Genomic DNA, 19,229 nt, shown 5'->3' on the forward strand with positions numbered 1-19,229 from the left:
GTAGCCAACATCCAAAAACGGTGTCGTTCTGCAGAGTGATGGCAGTTCTTCAGGATTTTGTTGAGGGCGGGACTGTTGGGCTGGAGCCATCATTTCCCATCACCCATCTATTTGCACTACCTCCTGCTAGCTTACAGCCTCTCCCAACCCTAACCTAACATAACCGCTGCCACAAAAATGTTGAGCAATATCAGAGCCATCCGGCCGTGGATGCATCAGAATGGAGCAGGTCGTGGTAACCCACGTTACATCTACAAGCTTTACCAATGCTATTATTTGATCTGCTCCTGATTCACAAAGATCTGAATGAAGAAATACTCACAAACAGCTTCTTTTTCTTTATAAATGTCCTCCATCATGAGAAAAATGTCACAAAAACACGTTTAAAACACCATTTTCATTGGAGGGGGTCTTTAAGTGGCTATTTTTCAGTTCAGGTCATTTGCTCCTTAGTCAAACTTTTTATTTCTTCGTTGTTTTAAAATGTGTTCATGTTTAAGTTCATTTATGAAGCATTTCAAATCTCTTCACAAGCCTGATCTCCTGGATCTTAGATCTGTGTTGTAGTTTCTCAAATGACCACTGGGGGGAGGTTTCAATAATCGACTACCACAGAAACGTGGCTTTACATGTAGAAATATAAACAGCCTGACATACGATTATCTCTGTATGTTTAAGAAAACGGAATCTTTCCTGTTTTTCATTCCTTGAACTGTAAACACTGCAGTGTGAGCAAACCCTGCTGGTCCCTTAGAGATCCAGGAGATCCTGCAGCGGAGGAGCAGAAATATGAAGTACTGAATGACATTATGCTTCTTTCTGTGTCTGTTCATTCGTATTTAAATGTAATGTTGAACTGTTATTACTGTTTTCATTGAATGACATAAAGAAGGAGTTGAAATGAAATGCTGGCATCAACCTAAAAAGAGGAACAATAAAACATCTGGCATCATGAGATATATCTGTTTATTTATGGACTAACAGCTATTGTGCTTATTCTCTCCCCTCACGCCCCTCAGGAAATGAGACATTTGGGGCTTTTATGTTCCCGCTGAACTTCCTCCATTCTCTTCAGACTGGTGGAGTCAGCACTGCTGTTGAATGAAAGACTTTCCATAAAAAAAATAAATAAATAAAAGCAGCAACTTTTAGTGCTTCTAAAAAAACTCCAGTGCTGAATTTTGAGCTGGTTCACATTCCGAGGTTTGTGCTGCATCCTTTAGGCTGGGCTGAGTGTTAACGCTCCTCCATTGGTACGGGAATGACGAAAAATGCTCAACTTTGGGGCAAAACGGGATGGAAGGTAGAAAAGCCTTTAGACCGAATCTCAGTCCCAATCTTTGTTGACATCAGAGCCTGGAGGTTTGGAGGACAACGCCTGATGGAAGGGGGAAAGTCTGTGGTGGCATGTTGCTAGGCGATGCATTAATATTAATGTTATCTTTCCTCACAACGCCAGCTCTCTGCGCCCCCCTGGGATAAACCGAGGCTTAAAGATATCTCATTCTCACTGATACCTCTTTTATCCTGCTTAAAACTCCTATCAAAGGTTTTAATTACATCCTGGTAAGGCAGGGCTGCTGAGCTTTATTGAGATGCTACAATTGCCTTTTGAGTTTGTCTGTGCTGATATGCTCCGCTTGGTTTAATTGAAAAACATGGAGATCTCTCATTGTGGTGAGCATCGCCATCACCATTAAGACTGAGGCTTTGGTTTCACCTCGTTTTGACTTCATCACATTTGATTGGTAAAAAAAAAAACAGAAGTAAAGACGAGGTTTTTTCATTGAAATCTGAATATTCTTCAGTTTTCTTGCAATGTCATTTTGAATGGGAGAAATAAACGGGGTGTTTTGGCCTCAGCCTGGAGCCTTTGTGGTAGACCTCCCTGCTCCTCGCTGCTGCTCCTCTCTGTGCACAACCATCTTCCTGGCAGTGAAACACAGATGTTATCCATCTGATTAAACGTTCAAGGTTACATCTCCCAATACATCAAAGTCTACCTCGGCATGACAGCCAGCGCTTTTGTTAGCCTGGAGGTGCCAGCTCAGCTGTTCCAGCGTTCAGTTTTATAGAAGGAGAAAGTCCAGCACGCCGTGTCTGCTCAACTGGAACCGGTTCCCGTTCTGGCTGAAGGACAAAGACCTGCGCGGTGCTGATCCCATGCAAAAGAAAAAATCCTGTAGTTGCTGCAGAAAGTTGTGGAAAAGAAACTTTCAAATCAATCCATAAGAAGGGATAAATAACTTTTTATTTAATTTTTTATTCCTCCTTAAAAATTGAGAAACAGTGTAGAGTGGTGGTCAATCTCACCACCTGAACAGCTGTTTGGGACGAATATTTCAAATTTCTTTTTTTTTTTGATGATTTACTTTTATGGAAAATAGAAATTTTATTTTCCCATCTCTCTGCCTTCCTGGGGTTCCGTTGTTCGGAGTAAAGTCTTTTCGTCTCTCGAAATAAGCAGTCATGAAAACTGCAGCAAACCGTTTCATGGTCTACAGGATCTTCACCTGTAGACCAGGTGAAGATCTGGAACCACTCTGTAGGAGATCCATTCAGTCCTTTTTCACTCCGATTGAGGGCTTTTTGCATATTCTCTGAAAGCTCTTCTTCCACCATGAATGCGTTCAGACAGAATTGTTGAAGGTCTGTCCATGTACCACAGAGCTGCTGACCTGCAGCAAACCCAATGAACACTGTCTTTCTCTTTTCTTTCACTGCAGAGATCGAAAAGAATCAGAGAGACGAGGGGAAGGAGGAGGAGAAATTCATCGACGTCGTCATCAACAAGAACATGAAACTGGGCCAGAAAGTTTTAATTCCAGTCAAGCAGTTTCCTAAAGTAAGTGAGAAAGTAGCAGAGCAGCAGAGACGTCTCCGGGAACGTGCCGCTCACAGATGGGAATTTCAGATGGGGTTATTTATAGATAACTCCACCCGTCTGATTTTGACTGGAATTCCTCCCAACAGCTGCTTGACGCTTTTTGTTGATGGTTTATGTTATTAGATCCAGCATTTCTGCTGAAGGGAGGGGGTGGGGGGCTGGCTGACAGAACTGGGGTGCAGCTAGTTAGACATATTACTGCTGTCTAAAGAGCATCACAGCTTTTGAACGCCAACATTTACAGTTCTCTTCCCTGCCATTGGTTTGCTTTGGCGTTCGTCTACATGGGCGACTTTTCCTGATGATAGACGTTGGTTTACATCAGCAGATCATGATGTTCATTGATGCAAAATGCCGCTTTTAGGTTTCACACAGCCCAATTGGGCCTCTGCTGCTGTTTTTAGAGGCCCAGACCACAAAATGTAACCATTATCACAAATGTTCTGTGTAGTGTTTGTGAACTTTGCTGAATGAAGAACTAATAATAGATCAATAGTAATGGTTTATTGAACACACATGATTAACATGTTAAAAAAGCTTGAATTAGCCAAAGGCTAGCTTTCATCTGTAGTTCCCTGGCCATGATGTTACAAGCATAAACACAAAATCCATACACAAACACTATGCAGATAGATAAAATACAACATCAACTTAAAACAACATTAACACCATGAAAACAACATTTATTCACGTCAAAACAGGCTTAGCTTTCAGTGTTGGCAGCTATAAGAGTTGACAAGCTACAATCTAATCAAGCTAATCTCCACGCACTGGCGCTCCTCACTGACCACGCCCATTTACCAGAAGTGCTCTTGGGCAGAGGACTGTAACAGTGGATGAACCACTCTCTGCTCCATGTTTGGACCCCTCAAACAAATTCCATTTGGGTCGCCGCCTCATTCACCTTTTTGTCTGCAGGTCTGTGACAAAAGGGGGGTAGTCCAGTAGAAGGTTGTGCATTGAAGCCTCGATGTGGCCTCAGCCCAGCATCTCCCATGATTCAATTGGCTTTGGGAACACAAACATGCTCAAAAATCGTATTCTTTTACAGTTACGTGTTAAAGAGAGAATAAATCCTGAATGAGTTTACGAGATTTCCATGTGTTCTTTTGGTTCTGAATGCAGCGTCATGTTAGCACATCATGCTGTTGACTGCAGCACCATATCCTCAGCTTTTATCGATTGGCCTCAAATGCTTGAAAGCTCTGCCCCCCCCCCAGCAGAAGGGCTGGTCTCTTCCGGAACATGGAGGTCAGCTGATCAGCTGCTGCTGAAAATGAGCGACAGCGTCTGCTGCAGCTGCTCCTCAGTCTGAAGCTGAAGGATTCTTAAAGAACGTTGAAATCCTTCACCAAAATCCTCTGTTTTACCTGAACAGTGTCTTTATTTTTAGTTTTTACTGCTTTTAAAATTCTTTCCAAGTGTATCTTTTTGTAACCGTAGCTATGACCTCATATGTATTTTGAAATGCTTTGTTGTTGTGCGTCTGTTTTCCCCTTTAAACTGAGCAGGTCTGAATGTTGTGAATGTTCTTCACAAAAACCCACTTTGGGATGGAACTGCTTGGTCTTTTTCATTTTCTGCTCCATCTAAGTCCACATGGCTGTTTTTAGATCCTTCTAAGTGAATTCTCTTCTGAATGTTCTGTTATTTTTGCCCGCACCTGAATGCTTCACTAAAGGAAACTCATTAGTTGGTTTTGCTGCGGTTCCGTTCAGTAATCTTTAATATCGCTGAAGATTTAGTACCAATAAAGTCTGTTCTTTCTGAATAAACATGTGACTGACATTGTAAAGGGGATCTTAGACCTTCAGCAGATAGAAGTTTTTTTACAGGTGCTATGTTTGTCTAGTCTATTCAGCAAATTGCATTTAAATGTGGGGGAAAAAAATACAAACTTACTATCTGTGGCAGATATTTACAGATTAAGGCTGCATCATTTAACAAACAGCAACAGGCTGGATTACAGGAAATCTGTTGCTTACTCCTGTAGGTTATAATCCGGCTGTTTCAGAACGATCTGGACTATGTGGGATTATAATGAATTTATTTAGTTCAGTTTTAGGTCTGTTGTGTAGCGCACTGATACATCTCAGATGTGCACTGAACAAACACAATTCAAAGTTCGCATATCTACCACTTTAACCTGTCACTGCAGCTACAGCTACAACAAGAGAGCCTGTAGTGCCATCTAGTGCTCACCAGCGCTATGACACAGGAGTTGGAAGAGGATCAAAACTGTTGATGAGCTGTTACCTCATTGGCTAGCCAGCCGTTCAGCCATTCATTTGTTTGAAGAGATCATAGATGATTCCATCGATGAGTCCATCATCAATGAGCATTTATCCTTCATCCAATGTGGGACAATATTTTCATGTTTTCTGCTGGCACATCTATCATGACAGGCCTCTGAAAACGGTCAGACTTTCCCGTTTCTATTTTTCAATTAAATCTAAAACATCAGGTCATAAAAATGCAGTTCTGTTTCCAATCATTTGCAAAGCCAGCCTATCATCATTTCTGTCTGACAATTGTCACCAAATGTACCAGAAATAAAAAATGAAATTAAAAAAACCTAATGAATCATTTTCCAAAGGTACATATTAAAATGTAAATATAAAAAGATGTGAATATATTTTTAAGGCCACAGTTCTAGATAGAATTGAACTGTGAAAGAGGAAGTCACTCACCAGAGATTTTCATAAAAACTGTGAAAAGTTGGGGGCGGAGTCTCAGTTCCCAGACTCCTCCGGGGCTGGAGCCTAAACAAACATGGCCGTGCAGGTGGGATCACAGTCTCCTTGGTTTGTGTCGACAGCTTTGATAAGTGGAGCCACTAAGATGCTGTTTAGAGCTCCAACAAGCCACTGAAGGAAGACAAATTCAATTTGTTCTGTCTGACAGGTAGCAATGGCAGGAGTGATGGGTCTGACTTGAGTGGGTTCTCTCCTGAGCTGTGAGCGTCACCTTTGGCTTCTGGCGCTGAAGCGGCTCAGACGTCTCCCGAACAGCCGTTTAGAAGGAGTTAAATCCATCGCCTGGAAACATGGCTTTTTATCAAAATGAAGCAGGCAAGGGCAGCATGTGGCTGGTTCCAGGCTGCTGGCTCTGACAAAGAGAGCTGGGCCTAATGATTTTACTGATGTATCTTTAGACTTTACCTTGACGGATGACGGTGTTTGTGTGTGCCGCCTCATCTGCAGTAAAAGTCATGGAGAAATCCTGCTTTGTACCAAAGTCCAACACCATTTCCCGCCGCCATGCACTCATGTTAGGGACGGTCTGCACTTTTGCAGGATATCTGGGCGTCACCCGGAGAGCAGCTTCTGGCCGAAAGCGCTGCAGGTCATTAGCAAGGCGAGGGGAGTCCCACTGGTTCATTTCCAGTTTGGGCTGTGGCTTTCTCTGCACTGGGAGTGGTGATTTATCCCTCTGCTGTTGTTCCTGTCCTGCTGTCCTCAGCACAATTACGCCGCGCTGGCTCTCCGTGAACACGCCATCCTTTCAGCAAATGATGAGAAGAAGTCAGATGTTCCCCTCTTCCCCATACATCACGCCTCCTTTCTTCACGTGACTCTTTTCTTTTTAATGAACATGCTTGCTGGTGTGCATTCAGGCGGTGTTTGTGTGCTGTATTTACGTTTCCATACACTTCTCCTTAAACTAACAGCAGCAGGTTCCAACCTGTGATTACACACATCGGTTTTTCTTTGGAAATCCTCTCTTGCAGCCTCATGGCAGAGTCGCTGGCAGCTCCTGTAATCACATAATCCCCCTTGATAACTGAGGCATTAGCAAAAACCAAAGCATCAATCAGAGTAGATGCTGATATCTGATAAACGGCAGGGATTACCGAGGTTTGTTTGGAAGAACCGTGCGCGAATGAAAAGGCTCTGGCAGAAGGTGGCTGCTGATGGTTGAGGTGTCAGACTTCTCGCTGACATTTACAGGCAATAATCAAACAAATGTGAAGCATTATCTTTTACTACTCTGAAACTAGCTCCTAGCAAATACCATTACAACTAGTCAGTAAATTACCAGTTAAACGGGTGGACTATCTGAAGTTGTTGCCATGGCTGCGTAACGCTGGGCTAACATGAGCTCATCTGCATCAGAAGCTGGAGTTTCTTCCTCCTCCTCTCATAGTTCAGTTGTTGAATTTTATCTGAATATTTCAGCGGACTGTCAGTTCAAATCCTCATAATTCTTCAACTTGTTGTTCTGAGCTTTTTTATGATGGTGTGGAGTGAAAAATGTTCCTCGTCTTTTTTCAGGATCTGTGGACTCGCGTTGAGTCTCTGCTCTTCTGACAAACTCCCAACATCACAGCTCCTTCCTTCATTGGAATATCTTCTGATTTATTCTAAAATAGCTCCCAGTCCCCATTTAAAAATGATCATGTTGTTTGTTCCAAAATGCTCATATCCTGTCTTGTTCTTGGACATAGTATCTGCAGAGCAGCAAGGGTTCATTAGCTTTCCAGCTGTACAGTTTGGATCCAGATTCCAGCTCAGATGCATCTATTTCGCATTTTTTTTTCTCTGCTCCTTACTCACAAATGATTTCAATGAAGAAATACTCATCTGAATTTTTTTTATCTATGTCCTCCATCATCATCAAAAAATGCTAAAAACACCAAAACCTCAGTTTTTTTTTGGAGTGGGTCTTAAAGTCCTCTCATGTGTTTTCATTTGACCTTTGACAGAAAAGGGTTTTGTTTTTGTGTTAGAAATGAGAATGAAACTTAAAAATGTTTTCCTTTCATTCCTGCATGGCTCCGAGTTTCACGTGCACAGCTGACGAGCGCACGCGTGGCTAACATTTCCCCATTTAGGTCAGCATAGCTGGTAACTAGCTGCGATGTTCGGCACAGACCTGGTTTATGCAGCTCAGCAGCAAACTCCCCATCGTGGAGCAGATCATAAATCATTTGGCTCCCCTGCTGGCGCGAGTCTTTGGTTCTCCTGCTCGGCATCAGGTCAGGAGAACAGGAAAATGACGGTGTTGGGTTTGGAAATGTTCGACATTCACAAGAGGAACAATGGACGCTTTCAACTTTAGCTCCTCAGAAGACGTTTCCTCTGATTCAGGTCTCTGTAGAGGGTTAGTGAGGTGACGCAGATCTGATCAGGACCTGTGACGCACGCCGTCCGCATGTGGCGTTTCATTTGGAAACGATTACACTCAGTCAGAGCGGTCTGACAGAACCGTCCAGACGTGTTAGTGAACCCCTGATCACACTGACAAACGGGAGGCAGCACCTGTTTTTTCTGGATATTCAAAAAATGTAACTAATTTAACTGAAAAACTAAATATAACTTTTTTTCTGTTTTAAAGAAACCTCCACAACTGCAAAACAAACCAACATTGACAATTAGCATTTTTTAATAATAATAAAGGATTCGATTTATCTGCGCTTGTCCAGATACTCAAAGCGCTCACAATTATTGGTTCTGTTTGAATGGGGTTCTGCCGTTTTCAACCATTCTGGCCCGTTTCTTTTAGAGTAAAACCCAGAAGGAGCAGCAAAGCAGCTAAAATAATACAGGGTTTAGTATTTATTTATCTCAGTGTAGAGACCAACGTGTTTAAAATGTCTGCAGAAGAAAAAAAAATATCCGAGCTCCAACTCCTTCCAGCCGGAAGTTAAGATTTGTATCTGAACTATTGTTTTATTTTAATCAATAAATGTTGAAATATTAAGAGAAAATATCATTTTTTATGACTCATTTTTTTAAACTTTGGACAAACGCTCACGAGTTCTAAAACATGAGACACTGTCTGTGAAAATGAACATAAAAGTTAAAATTGCTTCTTCTATTAAATATATTGAGGTTCCTTTGGTGAGCCATCATTCTTTTGCTTATTATTGCTGTTCATCTGATCCCAAACACGTGTGCAGCATAAATTAATATGTGCTTTAAATTTTTTATTGTTTTGTTTTAACAAACAGACCTTAAGGAAAATCACACTTTTTACCAATAATTTGCTCTGCAGGATTCACAGATCTCACACAGAGCTTGATTTAATGTCAGCAGATCAACTTTACAGTTTCTGGAGATCCTCAGCCATAAATCAAATCTTACTTCATAAAAATTAACCAATGATAAAAAAAGAAAGAAAGTATGAATTATTGTTAAAATGATAACAATGAAAATGTCTTCTTCCAAAGGGACAAAATTGATGGTAAAGAGAACTGGTTTGGTTTCTGAGCCTCGGCAGCAGACACCATGTTAGATAAATGAGGCGATTTAATTGGTTAGAATCTGGACCAATCAGCAGCTGTTTGATGGCAGCTTTGTCACGCTAAACTGAAACCAATGTCAGCAAAATCAAAGATAGAAAAAAGTTGAGATGACACACAACGCATGCGAAAACGTTTTCTTCTTTGGCAATAGTGGCAGTCATATCACGCTAAGTCGCGCTCAAAGTGGTCAAAGATAAGACAAAAACAAGATTTGACACAACGCATGTGAAAACGTGTTTTGCAAACACAAAAAACGTTTTTGAAAGCAAAAAAAAAAGTTTTTGAAAGCAAAACAAGAAAATTGAAAGCAAAACAAAAAAATCTGAGCATAATAAAAAATTATTGAAAAGCAAATATTTAATATTTTCACTTGCAACTTAGAAAGTTTTGTGTGCAACTTAGAGGCAAGGAGGGTGAAGTGTCTTGCGCAAGGACACAACAAACGTTGACTAGGGGGAGTGGGGATTGAACCTGTTGACCCGTCAATCATTAAATGACCTGCCTGAGCCATTGCCATGCGGCCATAAGGTGGTCGACCTGTGATCAAAAGATTGCTGGTGCGATTCCTGCCTTGCCCACCCCAATGTCAAATTGTCCTTAGGCAGGACACTGAACCCCTCCTTGCCTCTGGAAGGTTGGCGCCAGTGTTCAGCAGCGGAACCGCCATCAGTATGTGAATGGGACTGTGACTGTAAAGCGCCTAGGACCCTCGAGGAATGTAGAAAACACAAGTGTACGCCATTCCTCACTATAAACAACCACAAAGAGATATTTTGATCCGTTCACACATTTCTGAGTACTCCTCTACAAACCTGCGCTCTGGGCACAAGCCCCTCCCAATCCACGGAAACCATTGGGTCCCCACATTGTGATGTCACAAAGCGAAGAACAGCCCCTTCCAGGAGGAGTCTGAGCTGCCAGCTCCGCCCCCAGGCTAACACACACACCCACTTTCTCTGTGGAGCTGGCGGTGATTTCTATGTCTCTGACGGACATCCCACATGTGTTTCAGGTGGTTTTACTGAGTCCTGGTCTGATCTGATCTGATGACTCTGTATGCTTCATCAGCTTTCGCTGGCGTTGTTCTTCCTCTCCCTCTTTTTGCTCTGCCTTGGTGATCTCCTCCAGAGCTCTGTCAGATTTTCTCCACCTCTGACATCTTCCTATTAAACTTCATCTTCAGAAATGAATCCAGGAAACTTTGTTTTCTAGCCTCATGCTAACAGGTTGAAATCTTTATCGACGTATTCCTTTAATCAGCATCAGAGTCTGCAGATGTTTTGCACTAAACGTGTCTTTCCTGCAGGTTTTGCACTAACCTGCTCATTTCAAACACCATTGTGACAGCTCTGCAGCTTCCCAATGTAAAGGATAAACAATCAGGAAGGGTTTGTCTTTAGCTTGATGCTAATAAATCCACTGGTGCTGGATTTGGCTCCATGTCATGATGAGTTCAGGAGTTTGAGGGAACTTCTTCCATTTCATTTTCACACGTGTCATCTGTGGTCGCATGTTCCTCTCTTGTGAAATGCTTTCAGAAATCTTTGCATATCAGACTGAAATGTGCGTCACAGCGTTTTTGTCTCCCGTAAAACCGCCCGTGCTTGTCTTCTCGAGGTCGTAAAGCCTATATGCTCGTATGCAGAATGTAAATGCTCTGTTCTCCAGCATAAAACAAGCTTTTCTGCTTGTCCAGGCAGTTTTCAGCCATTGTTTGCTGTGAAACCAGACTGAGATTCCTCTGCAAACATGCAGGACATGGTGTTGGACACGCCGCCTGTCAGGAGGGTGGAGCGGCTGCACGAGCGCAGTACAAACGCTCAGTCATCTGTGTGAAGAGGAGGATCATTGTTTGAGCGCCAGCACAGCTCAGTGATCAAGGCCGTCTCCAGGTGGAGCTGATGGCTGCATCAGTAAAGTCAGCACATTTCCTGTTGTCCTTTTGAAAAAGTCAAACATGAGAAGAAAGACATTTTAAGTTCAGAGGACTTTTCCTGATGCAGCACTTTTTCAGGAGGTTAAAATAAGAGCAAATGACACGGTTGGAACTGAAATATTAAAACATTAAAGTCCACAGCGACGCGCCTTACATATTCATATATCTGAGGTCATAACTTTTCCGGCTTGCTAATGCAGGGCTGCAAGTAGCAGGAAGGATTTACTTTAGATGGGAGCAGAGCTGGGGGTTGGAGGTGGGGGGGTACTTTTGATGACGTCCGGTCACAGATGGGCTGGACGTCCAAACGCTGAAGAAGCGCCAAGGAAAAGGTCAGAGTTCAGGATTGAAACCCAGCAAAAAGCAGCTCACTCACTGACGAGGCAGACGGAGGAGGAAGAGCGGCCCCCCCACGGGTCTACGGAAACACTATGAAAACAAAGCCAGTTTAGTGTGTGTGTGTGTGGGTGCGCGCGTGTGTGTGTGAGAGAGGGGGGAGGTTGAAACGGTGGAGTTTAATGTTTGAACATAAAAACAAATCATTATTAAAATATATATTCAAGCCTCCAGGGGGGAAGCATTGATCTCACAAATGAAATGACATGAAAGGATGTCAACAGTAGGAATGGATCCGCCATCACCTTAATGTGGCCACAGAAAATACTGATCCAAAGACTGACAAAGCCATAGTTCTACATAGTTTAAACAGCCAAACTGCCTTTTTCAAATTATTTTTGATAATTAAAATGGCTTTAAATTCCTAAAAAAAAGCCATAAACAGAAATAATTGTATCAACAATAAAAAGAAATGAACGACCCTGGGAGTATTTCAGGCAGACAACTCTAGCAGTGCGTTTACCTGGTTACTCCTCCCCGCGGGCGGTTCAGTCTAATCACCTGTTCAGCGTCCTACTGAAGTTCCAGGTGTGCGGTCCAATCCCTCTTCTCCATTTCCGCGAGCTCTGCGTTCGTCACCCCACCCTCCTCCCCGGCTTCCACCTGTTAGCCCCGTTAGGGGTAGTTTAATACCCAAAGTTTTCTGTGGAGATATTTGTTTTATGTATCTGATCGGATCCTTATGCCAAACTAAAAGACATATGGAATACATTTTCTTTACTGCATGAGTTGTCTGACTGAAATGACGGATTTATGGCTGAAAATGGTTTAACAGGTTTAATCAAATTCACAGTGAAAAGTCCTAAACGTTGTTTCATTTTTATGAATTTCAAAATTATGACTTTTGAGTGGTTGATTTCAGAAGTTATAAGTGGTCTGAGTTTTTCCTGGAAAACTGACCATACAGATATGATAGACGTCTGATTTTACATTTAAAGGAACATTTTAGTTGGGCTGCATGGTGGTGTAGTGGTTGGCACGCCTCACCTGAAAGAGAAATGTCCCTGTACTAGGTACTAGAGGTCCAAATCCCAAACTGGTCTTCTCTGTGTGGAGTTTGCACGTTCTTGTGTGGGTTTTCTTAGGCTTCCTCCCACAGTCCAAAAACGTTCTTCATAGGTTCAGTAAGTTGTTCCTTAAGGCCGTGTCACACAGCCGCTACGTTAATTTTGCACACGTTAATTTCTGTATTTCGTGATACATGTGTGATATGCGTCAATCATAAGTGTTTCTTGCGCTCGTCGATGTGCATAGATGTCCGTTTAGGGTTTCGGCCGACGGATCTTTTGATTTTGTCAACGTCAATTCAGTTTTGAGCTGTTCAACCTTTTTGGTCGCTTGGGAATTAAAAAGTTTATGCATATTTACGTTGTTAATATGCAATTATTGACATAAATCTTGTGTGGGATTATTGTGAGCTGCATACGCATATTTGTTGCTTTCCAAGACCGTTCCACATACCGGTATGTCTAAAGGACATTTCACACATGAACCACCCATGTATAACATTCAGATTGCCTATGAAGCACACATGTCACATTCAAACTATGTAATCGAGTAATGCATTGCATATAAACAGCGCAATAATCACGCACGGTTCATGATTTACCTTGATTTACGTGTTCTTCTTTTGTTCTTCTTTGGTGGTTTTAATGTGGTTCATTTGTGATTCATCTGAGAAAAGAACCACAACCTTTTTCACTTATTCCATGTATATTCATATATGCTAATTTTCATCCGTACAACATGCGCAAAATGTATGTAATGGCTGTATGACATGGCCTTTATGTCTTTGTGGCTAACCCTGTTTCACCCAACATAGGATAGGCTCCAGCAACCCAGATCCGGGAAAACCATTGAGTAAATTTAGAAGAAGGATGCATGGAAGAATTCAGCCGTGCAAACCTGACATGACACTAAAAACCTCTTTCTTCTGGCTCTTTTTTTATTCTATTAACAAGTATTGCACATACGAAATACCAAATACAAAACTCCACAGTGGGTGCAAAAGACAATATTTTTTTTTTTTTTTTTTTTAAACTTTTCCTGTCCAACAGCTAGGCAAACAGATGAGAGCTGAGGGCCTCTTGTGTTGGACATATTTTATTTTAACAAGAGGGGTTATTAATCTTCAGACAAACCAAAGGTATGTCTGAATAAACCCCTTTTGTAATTGAGGCCAAACTTTATTAATTTCAATCATGTCTGAAAATCTTTGGTGTTGGACCGGACGGAAAAGGAAAGAGGGGAAGAAGAGAGAGGGACGTTAGAGAGAGGGGGGGGTAGGAGGGTGATAATAGGAGGGGAAGGGGGGTAAGACCATGAAGCAGCATAGAGCAGACAGGTTTACTGGTTGTTTATCATTACGGTACAGTTCAAATGTAGTACAAAAAGGGCGGGGCCTGTTCACACACACTCAAATATTATCAACACACCTGCTAGCTGCAAAAATGTCCACATGTCAACATGCACACAAAACAGATAGTGTTCACGAACGCATACCTATGCCTTTAAACCAACTAGTGTGAAATCTTTCATTCATTCAATCATGCAAAAGACAATTTTCACGTTCGCCAGGAAAATGAACAAAAATTAAAAAAAAAACATAAGAAAAACAATTTAAAACAGGTTAAGCAAAAAAAAAAAAAAAATTAAATTAATTAAATTAAAAAATAAATAAATAAAGGCAAAGGAATCTGTTAAAGTTTCAGAAGAGACTGTTTCAACTGTTCTAACAGCTATTTTGTTAGTGGAGGATGTTATACTGTTTACATACTGTATCATTTCCTCCTACATAAAATACTGGTTTTTGTTTGCATATTTACACTTTTGTATAAAGTATTTATCCATAATTATAAGTAAATTAACTACATATGTTTTCTCTGCATTAAATCTCCCTTGTGTAAATTATCCAAAAATGAAATGCTTATAGAAGAATCTATAATCTTCACATACTGTAGATGAGTTCTTATAAAATGTATCAAATCTTTCCAAAATACTTGAGTGAAGGAGCAAAACCAAAAAAGATGAGGCACAGTTTCTGGTGAGAAATGACAAAATGAACAGTTTATGTCCAGATCTTTTTTAAATTTGGTAAAAGTGTTTCACTGAAGAATTTTGAAAGATATTTATCTGATTTTATTGGTGATGAAATACTTTTGGGGCAAGGTCCAAACCCCTTTCCCACTGAATTCTACATCCAAAGCTGTTCCAGTATGAGACAACATACGGATACTTTGATTATTCCTGCTAGCTGAAAAACATCTCTTTCCACACCACAATTCTGTTAATTTGGGAGGAGAACATGGAGTATTAGAAGGAGAACTACTACGCAGAAGCCTAACACCACCTGGGATGCTCCAGTAACCAATGCAAACTCAGACATGTAGACTATAAGTGGACAGAAACTCAACATATGACATCAGGTTACCTTGTGGATTCATCAGCTGTATCACAAGAGAAATGTTCTTTTCAAACCAATTTTTAAGAAAAATACTCTTGTTTTTGTGTAGAATATCTGCATTATTGCAAATATAGTAGGGATGAGGAGATAAATGATGTTTGTAGATCAAAGTCCATGTTAACAAAACCTGCTTATGAAAATTAGACAGTTTTAAAGGATTTTTCCCTGTTTTGAAATTATATAATAGAAAAAATGGCAGACCTCAAAGCTTATCAAATATATATTTTGGTATGAAATTCCAAAATGAGGTTTCACTTTTTAAGATGTTTTTTTAACCATTTAATTGTGAGGACATTGTTTAGAGTGGAAAAGACAAGAAAGTCAAGTCCTCCGTCTTTTGATGAATTGATTACTACTGATTTTGGTACATAGTGGATTCTGTTTCTCCAAAGGAGATTAAATAGTCTCCAATCAATCCTATTTGCAGTTTTACAGTCCAGAGATAGTGAGGAAGCAAAGTAGACTAGTCTGGAAATTCCTTCTGCTTTTGCTAAGAGGGCACAAACTTTTAGTGAAAGATCTCTTTTCAGCCAGCGGTTAAACTTATTTTGTGCTTTTGCAATCATAGGATTATAGTTAATAAGCTCTTTTTTTATCTTTAGTCATCTGCAATCTCAAATATGTGACTTTTTCTTTGACTACTATACTATTTATGGATGTTAGAGCACATTGTTTAAGAGGAAATAAATAATTTCTTTAGGTGTAGATAAAGTCCCGATGCTTTTGAAAATGTTTCTATAACTTGAAGAACCCTGGGAACCTGTGAGGAGTTTTTATAGAATAATGTGGTGTCATCTGCCAGTTGACTTATAAGAAAGTTTTTACCAGCGATAGAAATCCCATCAATATTACTCAATTATATATGTCTGCAGACAACTTGTGCAACAAAGAAGAAAAAGGTACACAGAGCCAGGACTCTTCTTTAGTATCTATAATCCCAGAAAATCTGAAGCTGATGATATTTTTTATGGCAGGAAAATTCTCTCAGGTTCAGCCCCATACCATCACACTACCACTGACATGCTTGGCTGTTCCACAATGGGTTTTACATTAGATTTAAAAGATGGCTCACCTTTTCAAAATGTTCTTTTTTTCCCCCTCCTTGGTTAAAAACATATTTTGGGGACTTTGTGATGTGTGAGTCTGGGGGGGGGGGGGGGGGGGGGGTAGTGTAGCACAGGACACTCCTTCCTTCACTCTTTTTTTTATTTGTTGAATAGATCCCATTACTAGCTTTCATTTGATTCTGCATTTGTTGGATGTTTCCACAGATGAAAAGCAGGAGATGTCTCCTAACAGGATGGTTTTTCCTCTCCGGGTCACATGAGGCTGACATGACAAAGCCTCATGCAGATTCTGACTGACGAGGCTCTCCCCCATCTCTTTCTGCTGCAGTTTAACTTTGTGGGCAAACTCCTGGGGCCGCGTGGGAACTCGTTAAAGAGGCTGCAGGAGGACACCCTCACAAAGATGTCCATCCTGGGAAAAGGATCCATGAGAGACAAAGAGAAGGTAACCTTGCTGTCTGATATTTCATTTTTTACCTGCGCTGCTGTATTTTTTTTAAAGATATGAACTTTTTTCCTCTCAGTTATTGGTGTCAGAAGTTTCTTTCCTTTTTGGTGTTAAAGAATGTTTTCATTTGGCTCCATTAAGTGCCGGCTCAGAAATGTCTTCTAGTTCACTTATCAGGTCCATTTTTCTGGTCAAGCTCTTTATTATATTTTCTTTGAGGACATTTTTATCCTCATAACCATTGAAAGGATCTTAATTAGGCTTTCATTGATGTACTTAATTTGCTCATTAGAGTTAAACTTAAAATCATTAAAGTTGTTCATTTTTGAAGCTCTCGTCTTCACATCGTGGAGAAACCAAACCCAGAGCTTCCTGGCTTTAATCTGCTCGGCTGCGGTCACCCCGTGTGCCTCAGAGGAAATTTGACTGACAGCTCTGGAGACGCTCGGCTGATTTGAGGCTTTGCCAAAAAACAGTTAGAGCTTGAAAACAAATTTCAAAGTTTATGGAAATGAGAATGATCTTGGGGATCACCAAACACGGCTGACATCCTTCAAAGCCGGCGCTCTGTGGCAGCGAGGAGATGGAGAGCAGGGCACACGCAGAACAACACATTATCTGGATTGATGGTTTTGTTTTCATGTAAATTCACACTCAGGCTGCAAATGGCTTCAACAAAAGTGGGAAGTGTGAGTGGGAATCTGTGGATATGATAGTCCTCAGAGGCTCACTTTAAGGGCTTTGACTTTGGACTCATTTAGTGGAAATAAATCTCCTCAGCTCAGTCAGTCAGAGGTCACTTGTTAGAGACGGTGATTCTTTCATCACTTCAGATTGCTGTGATCAGTAAATGATGCCTGGGCCCTCCTGTAGAACAGCTCTGTGGTGGAGTTTTTCCACTCAGACTGAGGGTTTATGGGAATCAGGTAAACAGTGGCTGAGGAGAACAGCAGCAAAACGGAGATTTTTCTACTGTTAGGCTGATGCAGCGCCAAAAAAGCTGCTAATGGACCAGGCTCAGCAAAGTCACAGTTGCTTTTCATTTATGATAAAAAGAGAGTATTGTGTCTTTAAAGCAGCACATGGACTGTGTGGTTTTTGGACGCTGATCTAGTCTCTATCCTGACTCCACCTCCAATTCAGCTCCTCCAGGATGGGGTTCTGCTGTCGTTGTGAGCATGTGAGTCCTAGTGTTAAAGACACGTGATATGAGAGACCTGTGCTGGAAGAACATGACAGCCTGTGTGTCACGCTATGGACACATTGGACGTGCACTTCTTCTTCTGGTTTTTCTGCTGTATACCGGTGCATACCTGCCATCCTGCAGTTGGAAGAGTCTTGGTGTGAAGTGTCAAAGCGGTGTAAATATCATGAATCTTTCTCCAGGCTTTTTCTTTCACAGCTCTATTCCGATAAATGAAAGACTTAGTGTCACAGGACTAGGCCTGCACAATAAATCGCAAATTCATCGTTATCCCGATTTCAAGCTGTGCAACATCCATATCGCAAGAGTCAGTGAAAATCACAATAAGTGGTAAACCTTAAATGTGCTAAAACAATCTTATGGCAGCTTTAAGTATTTAATAAATCAAATAATCCCTTTATGCATTTGACCAATCAGAAAGAGCTCTTTACGTTGTTGACCAATCGGATGGAGCTTTTTACATTAGATGTTGCCCTCCTAATTAGACGAGGGTCGTTTGGACAATCATTTAAGGTATTTTGACTCTTATTTAAAATTTTTGCAGTGAAATGGAAATATTTTGTTTTTTTTTGCTATTTGTTTATGTATCGCAAATTATATCGCACTATTGATCACTAATATTGCATATCGCGAGTTTTCCTCACATCGTGCAGCCGTACAAAGGACACAAACTGCAATTCCTAATTCCTCCTCCTTGATCAATTTTTAAGTGGTTGGCACTTCGTATGTCACAAATCCAAGTCCCTGATTGGTCAAAGCTCGACCTGGTTTAACTGTCAACATGCATTCGATAGCAGTCGTTAAATCGTTTGTTGTGACATTTGAACGTGAGAGTTTTGAACCTGGAAGCCTGAGATGCCCGTTACCGAAGGCTGTGGTTGTAGCTTCATGTCCACCTCTGCTCACTGCAGAGTCCAGACTGATGAGAATCTGTCGTCTGCTGCGGGATGAAGCCGACGCTTTCAGATAATGGCCGTCTGTTGCTGGATGAGGCTGAAAAGGAATCACGTGATTTTGAATCTGCTTTGGTTGAACCAGCGTGTGAAGCTCCAAACTAAGATGATCCCAAATCTGAATGTTTCTTCCCTCCAGGAGACGAACATGAAAACCAAACTGCAGGCTGCAGAGAAAAATGGATCTATGTCACAGTAAGACTCACTTTAGTAAAAGCAAGAGCTCCAGTCAGGTCAGCTGAAAGAGCTGGAGCAGAGAAAGTGTCCATCACCACTCAATGCCCACTCCTTTGTTGTGAGCATGGAGCTCCATCACAGCCTGCATCCACAGTTCTCCAGTTCTTTAGTCATCCCAAGTTGACTAAAAGTTCTCCTCCCCCTTGGATTATTCTGGATGATCACTTTCATATCTGCTTAGTGAAGCCTAAAATCTCCATTAAGTGCATGTTAGTAAACAGTGGATATTAAAAAAAGAGTTACCTCATTTCAAGTTAAAAAAAACTTTTGAATAACAAATACTAGGAGGGTTTTCTTCTGTGAGACAACAAGATAAAATAAAAAAAAAGAAAATTGATGCATTAAAATGTATATATGAGGTATTCCCACTCTTTCTTGGTTGTGTAAGAAC

General features: G+C 41.1%; 1 protein-coding gene across 2 annotated transcripts in view; it reads left to right on the forward strand.

The window, feature by feature from the left end:
• Positions 1-19,229, forward strand: part of khdrbs3 (KH domain containing, RNA binding, signal transduction associated 3) — a 121,288-nt gene that overhangs the window by 45,350 nt on the left and 56,709 nt on the right. For both annotated transcript variants that reach the window (XR_002874181.2, XM_004074250.4), the window contains exons 2-3: positions 2,727-2,845; positions 16,325-16,441. Coding sequence is in view for 1 of the 2 variants with exons in the window: in XM_004074250.4 (XP_004074298.1) it covers positions 2,727-2,845; positions 16,325-16,441 (236 nt within the window). In the remaining variant the exon portion in view is untranslated. The remainder of the gene's footprint in view (positions 1-2,726; positions 2,846-16,324; positions 16,442-19,229) is intronic.

This window comes from Oryzias latipes, chromosome 11, assembly GCF_053564925.1.
Source record: "Oryzias latipes strain Hd-rR chromosome 11, Olatipes_Hd-rR_3.1".
In the NCBI taxonomy this organism is placed as follows: Eukaryota; Metazoa; Chordata; class Actinopteri; order Beloniformes; family Adrianichthyidae; genus Oryzias; species Oryzias latipes.